The sequence below is a fragment of the Bos mutus genome, chromosome 21 (assembly GCF_027580195.1).
Source record: "Bos mutus isolate GX-2022 chromosome 21, NWIPB_WYAK_1.1, whole genome shotgun sequence".
NCBI lineage: Eukaryota > Metazoa > Chordata > Mammalia > Artiodactyla > Bovidae > Bos > Bos mutus.
Genome location: NC_091637.1, coordinates 54055083 through 54068049, shown reverse-complemented (window position 1 = coordinate 54068049; position 12967 = coordinate 54055083). Strand labels below are relative to the sequence as shown.

General features: G+C 39.4%; 1 protein-coding gene across 5 annotated transcripts in view; it reads right to left on the bottom strand.

Annotated features, from left to right (window-relative positions):
* Positions 1-12967, bottom strand: part of FANCM (FA complementation group M) — a 108979-nt gene that overhangs the window by 85719 nt on the left and 10293 nt on the right. For all 5 annotated transcript variants that reach the window (XM_070358801.1, XM_070358800.1, XM_005892591.3 and 2 more), the window contains exons 4-9: positions 12779-12937; positions 8682-8813; positions 6111-6243; positions 5555-5680; positions 4954-5040; positions 1533-1717 (exon numbers count right to left, since the gene is read on the bottom strand). In XM_070358801.1, the coding sequence (XP_070214902.1) occupies positions 1533-1717; positions 4954-5040; positions 5555-5680; positions 6111-6243; positions 8682-8813; positions 12779-12937 (822 nt within the window). The remainder of the gene's footprint in view (positions 1-1532; positions 1718-4953; positions 5041-5554; positions 5681-6110; positions 6244-8681; positions 8814-12778; positions 12938-12967) is intronic.

The window sequence follows — 12967 nt, the reverse complement described above, 5'->3', positions numbered from 1 at the left end:
CAGGTCAGGTGGTCTGGTATTCCCATCTCTTTCAGAATTTTCCACAGTTTATTGTGATCCACACAGTCAAAGGCTTTGGCATAGTCAGTAAAGCAGAAATAGATGTTTTTCTGGAACTCTCTTGCTTTTTTGATGATCCAGCGGATGTTGGCAATTTGATCTCTGGTTCCTCTGCCTTTTCTAAATCCAGCCTCAACATTTGGAAGTTCATGGTTCATGCACTGTTGAAGCCTGGCTTGGAGAATTTTGAGCATTACTTTGTTAGCGTGTAAAATGTCCTTTTCATTATACGGGACTGGAATGCAAAAGTAGAGAGTCAAGAAATACCTGGAGTAACAGGCAAATTTGACCTTGGAGTACAGAATGAAGCAGGGCAAAGGCTAATAGAGTTTTGCCAAGAGAATGCACTGGTCAGAGCAAACACCTTCTTCCAACAACAGAAGAGAAGGCTCTACACATGGACGTCACCAGATGGTCAATACCAAAATCAGATTGATTATATTCTTTGCAGCCAAAAGTGGAGAAGCTCTATATAGTCAGCGAAAACAAGACTGGGAGCTGACTGAGGCTCAGATCATGAACTCCTTATTGCCAAATTCAGACTTAAATTGAAGACAGTAGGGAAAACCACTAGACCATTCAGGTATGACCTAAATCAAATCCCTTACGACTATACAGTGGAAGTGAGAAATAGATTTAAGGGACTAGATCTGATAGAGTGCCTGAAGAACTATGGACAGAGGTTCGTGACATTGTACAGGAGGCAGGGATCAAGACCATCCCCAAGAAAAAGAAATGCAAAAAAGGCAAAATGGTTGTCTGAGGAAGCCTTACAAATAGCTGTGAAAAGAAGAGAAGCAGAAGGCAAAGGAGAAAAGGAAAGATATACCCTTTGGAATGCAGAGTTCCAAAGAATAGCAAGGAGATATAAGAAAGGTTTCCTCAGTGATCAATGCAAAGAAATAGAGGAAAACAATAGCAAGGTAAAGACTAGAGATCTCTTCAAGAAAATTAGAGATACCAAGGAAACATTTCATGCAAAGATGGGCACAATAAAGGACAGAAATGGTATGGACCTAACAGAAACAGAAGATATTAAGAGGAGGTGGCAAGAATACACAGAAGAACTATACAAAACAGATCTTCATGACCCAGATAATCATGATGATATGATCAGTCACCTAGAGCCAGACATCCTGGAATGCGAAGTCAAGTGGGCCTTAGGAAGCATCACTACGAACAAAGCTAGTGGAGGTGATGGAATTTGAATTGAGCTATTTCAAATCCTAAAAGATGATGCTGTGAAAATGCTGCACTCAATACGCCAGCAAATTCTGAAAACTCAGCAGTGGCCACAGGATTGCTAAAGGTCAGTTTTCATTCCAATCCCAAAGAAAGGCAATGCCAAAATATGCCTAGGGTATATATTTACTATAAAATTATCTTTAAGCTATAGCTTAACAAAATAAAATGGCATAAGTGAAAAGCCAATCAATTTTATTTTTATATTCATCAACTCAAAAAATAATTACCTCCAGTTGCTCCTTCTGGGTAAAACCCTTCATGCTTTTTCCCGAGGCATGGCCAACAAAAGTCATTACTCTAATAATTGGCTGATGCGGTAAAAGCATTTCTGCAATTTCTTGAACACTATCTCGAAATGAAGAGAAGATCATAACTCTGGTCTCGTCACACTTCTTATCAGACGTCTTTCGGGCTGTATAACCAAAAAATACTTTAATTACAACTTAAAAAAAACATTTAGATAATTCAAAAGGCAAACAAACCTGAAAGTATATACCAGTGAGTTACAGTTGTAACAGTTCTTTCAAAAAAGTAAAGCATCTTAAACCTTTGCCGGTTTTCCTTCCACCTTTTCTTCCACCTTAATAAACCTGGCTCCTTATCTCTCACTGGCTATGGTAAAAGAAAACCCAAACAGATCAAATAAAAGTTAGCTTGTGATCAGTCCTTCAATTTATGCACGATGCTTCTTATGCCTCGTTACCTTCTAAACCAGAAGCACAGGTCTACAGAGCGTCCACTGATTCTCTAAAACTTCCCTTTCCTTTCTGTTCACTAGGCACTGTCTTAATCCAGGTCATGGTACTCTGTCCCTGAATTATTGATACTATCAAATTCTCTAAGGAAAACTGCAGAATATACCCTACATGCAGTCACAAAGCTGCTCCCACTGTCTCTGTGCTTGGGAGGAGTAGAATGCACGAATAACATGATTTTGAGGCTGGCTCACTTAGTCTCTGGGCAATGTGTGACCATGGCAGTGATTTAATCTATTTCATTTAATCTCTTTAAGCTTTAGTTTCTTAATATCTAAAATGGACTGGAGAAGGGAATGGCAACCCACTCCAGTATTCTTGCCTGGAAAATCTCATGGATGGAGGAGCCTGGTGGGCTACAGTCCATGGGGCTGCAAAGAGTTGGACACAACTGAGCGATTTCACTTTAAAATGGATTGAGCTGATGATGAAATCAAATAGTAAATATAAGGTATGCAGACTTGAGTATAACAACTGGTTACTAATTGCAAGCTGTGGGGCGGTGGGGGGCTTTGGTTGTTTGTTTCCTTTTGTTTTTTAACCTTGCATGGGACTCTGACAATCCTTCCGAAACACAATTCATATTACATTAATCATGTGTGTGCCAGGGACTCCACTATGCATTTTATATATTAACTCATTTAATCTTCATGAATTAAATGACTTAATACACATAAAGCTACTCATCTAACACACTAGTAAAGTAATGCCCAAAATTCTCCAAGCCAGGCTTCAGCAATACCTTAACTGTGAACTTCCTGATGTTCAAGCTGGTTTTAGAAAAGGCAGAGGAACCAGAGATCAAATTGCCAACATCTGCTGGATCATGGAAAAAGCAAGAGAGTTCCAGAAAAACATCTACTTCTGCTTTATTGACTATGCCAAAGCCTTTGACTGTGTGGATCACAATAAACTGTGGAAAATTCTGAAAGAGATGGGAATACCAGACCACCTGATCTGCCTCTTGAGAAATCTGTATGCAGGTCAGGAAGCAACAGTTAGAACTGGATATGGAACAACAGACTAGTTCCAAATAGGAAAAGGAGCACGTCAAGGCTGTATATTGTCACCCTGTTTATTTAACCTATATGCAGAGTACATCATGAGAAACGCTGGACTGGAAGAAACACAAGCTGGAATCAAGACTGCCGGGAGAAACAGCAATAACCTCAGATATGCAGATGACACCACCCTTATGGCAGAGAGTGAAGAGGAACTCAAAAGCCTCTTGATGAAAGTGAAAGTGGAGAGTGAAAAAGTTGGCTTAAAGCTCAACATTCAGAAAACGAAGATCATGGCATCCAGTCCCATCACTTCATGGGAAATAGATGGGGAAACAGTAGAAACAGTGTCAGACTTTATTTTGGGGGGCTCCAAAATCACTGCAGATGGTGACTGCAGCCATGAAATTAAAAGACGCTTACTCTTTGGAAGGAAAGTTATGACCGACCTAGACAGCATATTCAAAAGCAGAGACATTACTTTGCCAATAAAGGTTCGTCTAGTCAAGGCTATGGTTTTTCCTGTGGTCATGTATGGATGTGAGAGTTGGACTGTGAAGAAAGCTGAGCGCCGAAGAATTGATGCTTTTGAACTGTGGTGTTGGAGAAGACTCTTGAGAGTCCCTTGGACTGCAAGGAGATCCAACCAGTCCATTCTGAAGGAGATCAGCCCTGAGATTTCTTTGGAAGGAATGACGCTAAAGCTGAAACTCCAGTACTTGGGCCACCTCATGCAAAGATTTGACTCACTGGAAAAGACTCTGATGCTGGGAGAGATTGGGGGTAGGAGGAGAAGGGGATGACAGAGGATGAGATGGCTGGATGGCATCACCAACTCAAATGGACGTGAATTTGAGTGAACTCCGGGAGTTGGTGATGGACAGGGAGGCCTGCCGTGCTGCTACTCATGGGGTTGCAGAGTCGGACACGACTGAGCGACTGATCTGATCTGATCTGATCTGAAGGAAAAAGAAGCAGGCGCTTTTGTAAGGAAAATTATTCCAGATAAATTCCAGAAACAGTGACAGACTTCACTTTTTGGGGTCCAAAATCACTGCAGATGGTGACTGCAGCCATGAAATTAAAAGACGTTTACTCCTTGGAAGGAACGTTATGACCAACCTAGACAGCATATTAAAAAGCAGAGACATTCCTTTGCCAACAAAGGTCTGTCTTGTCGAAGCCATGGTTTTTCCACTGTCATGTATGAATGTGAAAGCTGGACTATAAAGCTGCTGAGAGCCAAAGAATTGATGCTCTTGAACTGTGGTGTTGGAGAAGATTCTTGCGAGTCCCTTGGACTGCAAGGAGATCCAACCAGTCTGTCCTAAAGGAAACCAGTCCTGAATATTCAGTGGAAGGACTGATGCTGAAGCTGAAACCGCAATCCTTTGGCCACCTGATGCGAAGAGCTGACTCATCTGAAAAGACCCCGATGCTGGGAAAGACTGAAGGCAGAGGAGGAGGGGCTGACAGAGGATGAGATGGCTGGATGGCATCACTGACTCGATTGACCTGAGCCTGAGTGAACTCCGGGAGTTGGTGGTGGACAGGGAGGCCTGGCACACTGGCGTCCATGGGGTTGCAAAGAGTCAGACATGACTGAGTGACCGAGCCGAAATGAACTGAACTAAATATTATATACAGTTTTTACTATCTGCTTGCCTTATACTGTCCTAGGTTGACTTTTCTTTTTCACATAATACCCTATTGTTAACATTTCCACCATCTCCCTGGCCCGTATGCTGCCAAAATTTCTAAGTTTTTCTTTATATTAATAATCCAGAATAAGTAAAAGCTCATCTTCTCCATAAGAAATGTTAGCAAAAACTAACGAATCATTAGCTTTCTCATGACTTTGCCTTGCCTTTAGGATATTAAATACAACCTACCATTCCATGACTTGAAGTGTTCAACTACGACTTCTTCTAATTTCTTTAATTTTGGATGACTATAGCAGAACTTTTTATCTTTACCTCCTGGGGGGGAAAAAAAAACAACAAACAAAAAACTTTTCTGTGTTTTTTTCATATTCCATTACATTCATGTATTTTAATTATCCTTTTCAAAATGGATTTGTTAAAAATTTATTTAAACAGTAACTGGCATCTGGGTAGCACACAAACCTTACTGTAAAATAAACTCTGAATTGTTATGAAAATTTCATTCAGAGAAATAATCCAAATAGGAAGAAGCAGCAAAGCAGAAGGCAAAAGCTCACATTTATTTAAGCTACAATCAGTAGCTTTTGTAGTTCTGAAAAGTTTCACCACCAGTAACAACTCCTACTAATTTCTATTGTATGTTTAAAGTTCATGAACTACTTGAATATATATTATCCTAAATTGAATAATAAAATTTTTATGTTTAACAGGTCTATGGTTTCAGAAATATAAGTAGGTATAAACAGACATGTGGATCAATGAAGCTTAATTTTAAAATTAACCTTGATAAAGAAGAAGCAATATAAAAATTTAAAAGAAAAAAACAGACCTTTCTGGATAGCAGAAACGCCACTTGTTGAAGTACTACGTGTATGTGAAAACATGCTGTCTAGATGATCATAAAGTTTCATGAAGTCCGCGTTTCGGCTAAGTTCATTTTTTGCCCGAGTCATTCCTTCAGAAATTAAGAAAATAATTTAATTCCCATTAAATTAAATAGCAAATTCATCAAGTGCATTATTTATTTAGAAGAAATTACAATTCAGCAATGAATGAAAGTTTTTCAAATTTAAAAATGAAAACCAGCAACTTTTTCCAGTTTCACATTTACATTTGTATTAATGAACGGCTCCCTTTTTTCCAGTAATATATCAAAAATCAAACATGGTTTGGGATGTTTTTTAATCTTGGACTGCCCAGTCTCCAGAACTGCAAGAAAAATATGTCTATTGTTTAAGCAAAATAAAAGGAAGAAGAAAAATTTTGTTATATAACTACTTCATTGCTTTTTAAAGTAAAACCCCTTAAGTAATCCAAACTGTTCAATATATATATCATTAAGCAAAATAATATATCACTTCTTTAAATAATTCCATATAATTTACCTTTAGTTCCATCCATAATTCCACAGAGGAAGAAATATAATGATCTCATTCCCATTTGCTGCAATAATTCATAACCATGATATAAACTAATACAAATAGCAAACTCTCCCTCGATTATGCCTTGTTGGATTCCCTAAAATAATAATAAAAAAAGCATGTATAAAATTTACTCAGAGAAAGAAATGTAGATACATGTACTATGCAGAACTTATTGGTTCTATTGAATGTCCTGTGATCAATGTGTATTCTATATAAAATCTGCCCCTTCATTTAATTCAACAGGAAACTCACATTTTAAAGAGAATAAATGAAGGGGTGAATATTTACCATATGCTGTTTTTCTTTACAGGTAAACTACTAGCAGTGTATAGATTCATTTGGCCTTTCAAAAGAATTTAATAAGCATCTACTATTGCTAAGCACTGAGACAGACATTTGGGATACAAGGGAAAATAAAACAGATATGGGCCTACCCAATGGTTTCCGACATCAGGACACATATTGAGTCAAACCCTTTCACACTAACATTTAACACCAAGTACACATGCCACAGTAACATCTGAACAGGGTTACAAGAACACTACTTATACAAACTTAGCAATCTTAATACCTAGGAGGCAGGTACTACTGTCATGCCCATTTAGAGATGCAGAAGCTCATACAGGTGGTAAGTAGCGGAGCCACTATTCACACCCAGGAAATCTGGCCCAATATCATTGTGCTTTTAACCACTACTCTCAAGGAAAAGTGAAGTACATATTCCTTTTAGGGGAGCAAAGGTGGGTATATCTATATGATAAGATACCTTTAAAGAAGACCACTGAGAATGTATTTTAATCATTTTCCTTTATTAGAGATGAAGAATACTAGCAATTAACACCAGTTACACTCATTTTAAATGTTTCTAGGATAGTGATAAATATTCTAAAATGGGACCCTAATTACCTAAAAGGATAAAACAATATCATCAGTGGGTCAAGTTCAACATGTTTAGATTTATGATTTAAAATTTCAATGAAACTTTAACTCTTAGAATAAACTTTAACCACTTTCAGTTCAGTTCAGTCGCTCAGTAGTGTCCAACTCTGCAACCCCATGAATTGCAGCACGCCAGGCCTCCCTGTCCATCACCAACTCCCAGAGTTCACTCAAACTCACGTCCATCGAGTCGGTGATGCCATCCAGCCATCTCATCCTCTGTCATCCCCTTCTCCTCCTGCCCCCAATCCCTCCCAGCATCAGAGTCTTTTCCAATGAGTCAACTCTTCGCATGAGGTGGCCAAAGTACTGGAGTTTCAGCTTTAGCATCATTCCTTCCAAAGAAATCCCAGGGCTGATCTCCTTTTAGAATGGACTGGTTGGATCTTCTTGCAGTCCAAGGGACTCTCAAGAGTCTTCTCCAACTCTACAGTTCAAAAGCATCAATTCTTCGGTGCTCAGCTTTATTAAAGTTTAAAATAATACACTGCAATTTCACAGAAAACTTCCTTTGTGGCTCCCCAGATACTACAGAATAAAGTCCTTAATTCTAGTGTAACATTTAAAGCTACTCCCAGGCAGTCACAAACTAGAGTAACCAACATATCTGACCTCCTCAATCCTTTACGTCAGTCAAATCCATTTGCTCACCGTCTCCTTCATGCCTTTACTCCGTTGCCCTGTTCCTTTGCACATGCATTCTCAGTTCCAAGAATGAGTCAGTGCCTTTTTGTGCTTGTGAGCATCTCTTCTGACTTTGGACCTTCCTTGATGGATCTGTTCCCTACCATCTATTTTTTTCCCACAGAAGAGTAAAAATATAAAGCTTACTGCAATGTTTACTCTGACTTCAGTAAGAAGAATTAAGACTAAATGCCAGACATCTAAAAGTTAGTTAAGATCTACCTTCTTATGACCCTTCTTTGACTTTGCAGAACAGAAGTGAAGTGAAAGATCAATTTTAAAAGTTACAAGATAGGGACTTCCCTGGTGGTCCAGTGGTTTGGCGTCTCCTTGGAATGCAGAAGAAGTGGGTTTGCTCCCAGGTCAGGGAGCTAGAATCTCACAAGTTGTGGGGCAGCTAGGCCCATGGCCACAACTACTGAGCCCACGTGCTCTGCATACCGCGTGCCACAACAGAGACCTGACACAGCCAAATAAGTAAATAAACTTTAAAAAATGTTATAAGGTAAATTTGTCTTAATTCACATTATCAAACTGTATTCCTGCTAGATATTTTTGTGCTTCTATAAACTGTATAAAAGTTGGAGCTTCCCTTGTGGCTCAGCTGGTAAAGAATCCACCTGCAATGTGGGAGACCTGGGTTTGATCCCTGGGTTGGGAAGATCCCCTGGAGAAGGGAAAGGCTACCCACTCCATTATTCTGGCCTGGAAAATTCCATGGACTGTATAGTCCAAGGGGTCGCAAAGAGTCAGACAGGACTGAGCGACTTTCACTTCACTATAAACTATATAAATCATACCTGAATTCCTGATGAGCTAATATACACCAAAACCAATCATTATTTACATTTCATCCTTGCTTTGAGTAGGAACTTAGCCTATCATCAAAATTTATTTAAAAATACCTACCACAATATTTGGAGATGGGTTTTTCCTAAATTGATCTCTTGCAAGGATTATCTGGTATTTTGTTAGATTGGGAATATCTTTTCTCATCAAAACATTCCTCTGAATCAAAGAACTGGCAAATGCTTCCAAAATCTGCAAGTTTCAAAGAAATTTAGTTTTTGTTTTAAAATCCTTTTTCAAATACAATCATTTCCACACATAGTAAAATAGTTATATATGTTAAATTATAATAGTCTTAAAATGTAAACTTCAAGTAAACACAGAAGAGATAATAAAATTGTAAAGTACTTGACATTTATCCCCAGATAATATACATATGAGTCAGCAGAATCAATTATTAGATTCAATTATAATTGAATATATAATATATGTGTTTAGCTGTTTATTTCTTAACTCTCCTCCCTTTTCCCTAACCTAAGCACAATGAAAGGAGGGCCTTGATTTTTTTTTTTCTGTTGCATCATCAGTGCCTAGAACAAGTCTGATAAATACCTGTGGAGTGATGACAAAGTCAAAATGCCTTAAATACCTTTAATTTCATTCACTGATTCATTCTTTCAAAAATACTCATTAGGCATTTACTATGTATAAAGCATTGTTCTTGATGCTGGGGATATTGTGGCTGAGACAAACGAATTTCTGCTTTCATAAAGTTAAAATTCGATAGAGGGAAGAAAGGAATAAAGAAATACAGAAAGTAGAGAATTGCGATTATGACAAATGTATTCAAGAACCTAAAACATAGTAATGCTGTATGTGGGGAAGGCGGTTGCTTTTATATAAGGTGGACAAAGACAGTTTCCTTATCTTTTTTTTTGTGGGAGGGATGGGAGCAGCGGCGAGGGCACGGCACCCCACTCCAGTATTCTCGCCTAGAGAATCCTGTGGACAGAGAAGCCTGGTGGGCTACAGTCCATGGGGTCGCAAAGAGTCGGACACGACTGAAGCGACTTAGCACTGGGAGCAGCAGCAACCATGCTGCCGTGATCCCCTGCCTCAGCCCTGTGTCTGGCCCCAGGATGTAGAGGATCGGGTCCTTGGATTTTGACCTGGCCCAGTACCCTTCCTCTTCTGGGCAGCCCTTCCCCACGAAGGCCTCTGGCTGGGGGTGCACCACACTGGGCCAGGGCTGTCTCTGGTACCGAGCTGCAGGAAAGGTGGTGGCCTGGGCTGGGCCAGTGACAGAGCCTGCTGCTGCATGGGTGACAGCAGCGGCGCTCTCAGGGGGCTGCTGGGCATCCAGGCTGCCACAGTCCTTCACACGTTCATGCCACCAAAGATGGTTTCTTTTAAGAGGTAATACTTGACAGCAGAATGATAAGTAGGTCTAGCACAAGAAGTTCTAAAGACAGAGCAATCTAGGCAGAGGAAACAGCAGATAAAGGGTCCTGAGCTTGATTCCACAGTGAAGGTAAAAAGGGCTCTCCAGATGAAGACGGACTATAGCAATATGTAATTAACCATTCAAATTTGTGCCTATGTTTTATTTCCTAAAATACAGCTACTTTAGTACATTTCAATCTCTCCTCTCTTCCAGCTTTGCTGATCACACCTGTTGTCTAAAGAAGCAATCTTAAAAAAATCAATGAAGTTAAAGTACACGTGATTGTACAAATTATAATTTTATATTCTTAAAACAGAGTGATTGAATCATATCCAAATGTATTAGTATTTACGAGATGATTACCAGAAAGACTCTGCCACATCTTAAATTATTAACACTTAGAATTTTGTTACAAGTAATTTAGAAACAAAAATCAAACCACATTTTTATAAAATTTCTCTTTAAGACATATTAAAGGTTAAATGATAGATAAACATTGTTTACTTATTCTTGAATAACACACTAATTCACAATGCCATAGATTAAAACAACCATTTTATTTGTTCCTGATTGTTTTTCTGCAGGAAAGAATTCAGGCAGGTCACAGAGAGGGCCCAGAAGTGATGACAACACAATAACGAGCGCATCCAGTTCCCACGTCTTGGTCTTTAAACACAACTCTTCCATAAAAGGTACAAGGATCCCTTGGAGAAATGGCTGATTCCACAGCTGGGACAGAACAACTACTAAATGACTATAAAACCTCTTGTAATGCCAGAAAGTGAGGAACTAGGCCTCCCTGTCGGGGAAGAAATGGCAACCCACTCCAGTATTGTTGCCTGGAGAACCCCACGGATAGAGGAGCTTGGTGGGTTACAGTCCATGGGGTCGCATAGAGTCGGACAAGACTGAGCAACTAAACACAAGGCCTCCCCTGATGACCCCTTGCAAAAAAGCCTATGTCTAAAGGGCACAGGAGCCGTCTTAAAGGAGCTCCTAATGGCCACAGCTGGAACAATCTGAGCAATAAAATTAATAATGATAGTACAGCACTTAACCCACAAGAGAAAATAATTATCCATTAGTATAAAAATTATCCACATTAACATAAAGAATTGAAAAAATAAACAGGGGAGAAGAAATAGCCCTTCATTATACAGGCATTCAAATGAACAAATGCAAAAAAAAATGAGGGCAGCAAGAAACAATGATTAGGCAAATACAGAAGTAACTGTTGTAGGCAAGAACCATCATTATATTTTAAAGTTAGTGAACAAAATATTTTGAGAAACAAGATATATTTGCATAGTCTCAAAGTATCTCCATACTATTCCATACAATACCATGGAGTATTCCTCATACTCTACACTGGAACTCTCCATACTATTTTTGCAAATTCCCTAAAAGCCTAAAATTACTGCAAAACAAAATATTAAAAATCAAAAAGAAATCTGTCAGGGCAGTGCTTGGGGCTAGCTGAAACAGGTCAACTGGGACCATCTGTCTGCACCCTCACTTCTAGCTATCTACTGGCTTCTCCTTTCTTTTGAGGCTCACCATGGCTCAGGGTCCATCACATTCTATTGGTCTAAGTCAGCAGAGGGCTGGCCTAGATTCTAGGGAAAGAGAAATGTACCCTGCCCCTCAATGGAAAGAAATTTGCAGCCATCTTTAATCCATAGCAATAAGGATATAAAAACAAGGTATTCTCCTAGCATGATAGTAATCATGAACCTTAGAAAACTAATTGTTATCCCAAATTTCTCCCATTGAAAGTGGTAACTGTCTAAGCAGTTTCTCTTACAGCTACAGTACTGACACTTGAACCAGATAATTCTTTGTTACTGGGGGGTTTCCTGTCCACTGCGGGACGTTAAGTACATTCCTGGCCTCTGTACACTGGATGCCAGTAGCAAGTCTGCACCCACTCCCGCAGTTAGTAGAACAACCAAAAATGTGTCAAGACATTGCCAAATGCCACCAAGTAGGTAAGATAGTTGAGAAACACTGCTACACAGGGATCAGGGATTGAAATACATTTCCTTACAAAGAAACTTCTAACTGAGACTGGATACGTGATTTGAGTGTGTTCACTATGTGAAAACTGACTGAGCTGCACACTTACATTTTGTGTACCTCTGCTGCCCACATATTTGGTGGGGGAGGGTTATACTTCAATTAAAAGGTTTATTTAAGAAATATAAACTAAAAGCCTATTATTGGCTTTAGAAATGGTCCATCATTATGTATTTCCTCTTTAAACTCATAGTCTGCCAGCACAAATAGAACACGGTGCTTATACTAAAAATCTTAATTTCAAAGAATTTTTCAACATATTAATTATATAAAATGACTATATACTTTTACAGTCAGATTTTATTTACAAAAATAATTACATTATCAGTTCATTTATTAAAACCCTGGGGCTTCCCTGGTGACTCAGTGGTAAAGAATCCGCCTGCCAGTACAGGGGACAGAGCTTCCATCCCTGGTCCCGAAGTCTCACACGCCATGGAGCAACTAAGCCCCACGACTACTGAGTCTGTGCTCTAGAGCCCAGAAGCCCCAACTGCTGAGGCCTGTACGCCCTAGAGCCGGGCTCCGCAACAAGAAGCCACCGCCATGAGAAGCCTGTGCACCAGAATAGAGAGTAGCCCCTGCTCCCTGCAACTAGAGAAAAGCCCAAGCAGACAGGAACATCCAGCACAGCCAAAATAAATGAACAAGGAATTAAAAAACAAACAAACCCTGAACTATGATAAAAATGGCTTACCTGTATATATGCCTTTTGGATAGCCTCAAGTTCTTCACCAAGAGGAACAACAAGCTTTTCAACTCGTCTTTCATGAGAGTATGGCAAAATATCTGGAGAGTCTTCAGAACGAAGCTCTATTTGCCCAATGAGTAGATTAGTAATAACCTGCTGCACAGCCTACAGGAAATCAATTAAGTACAATTATGT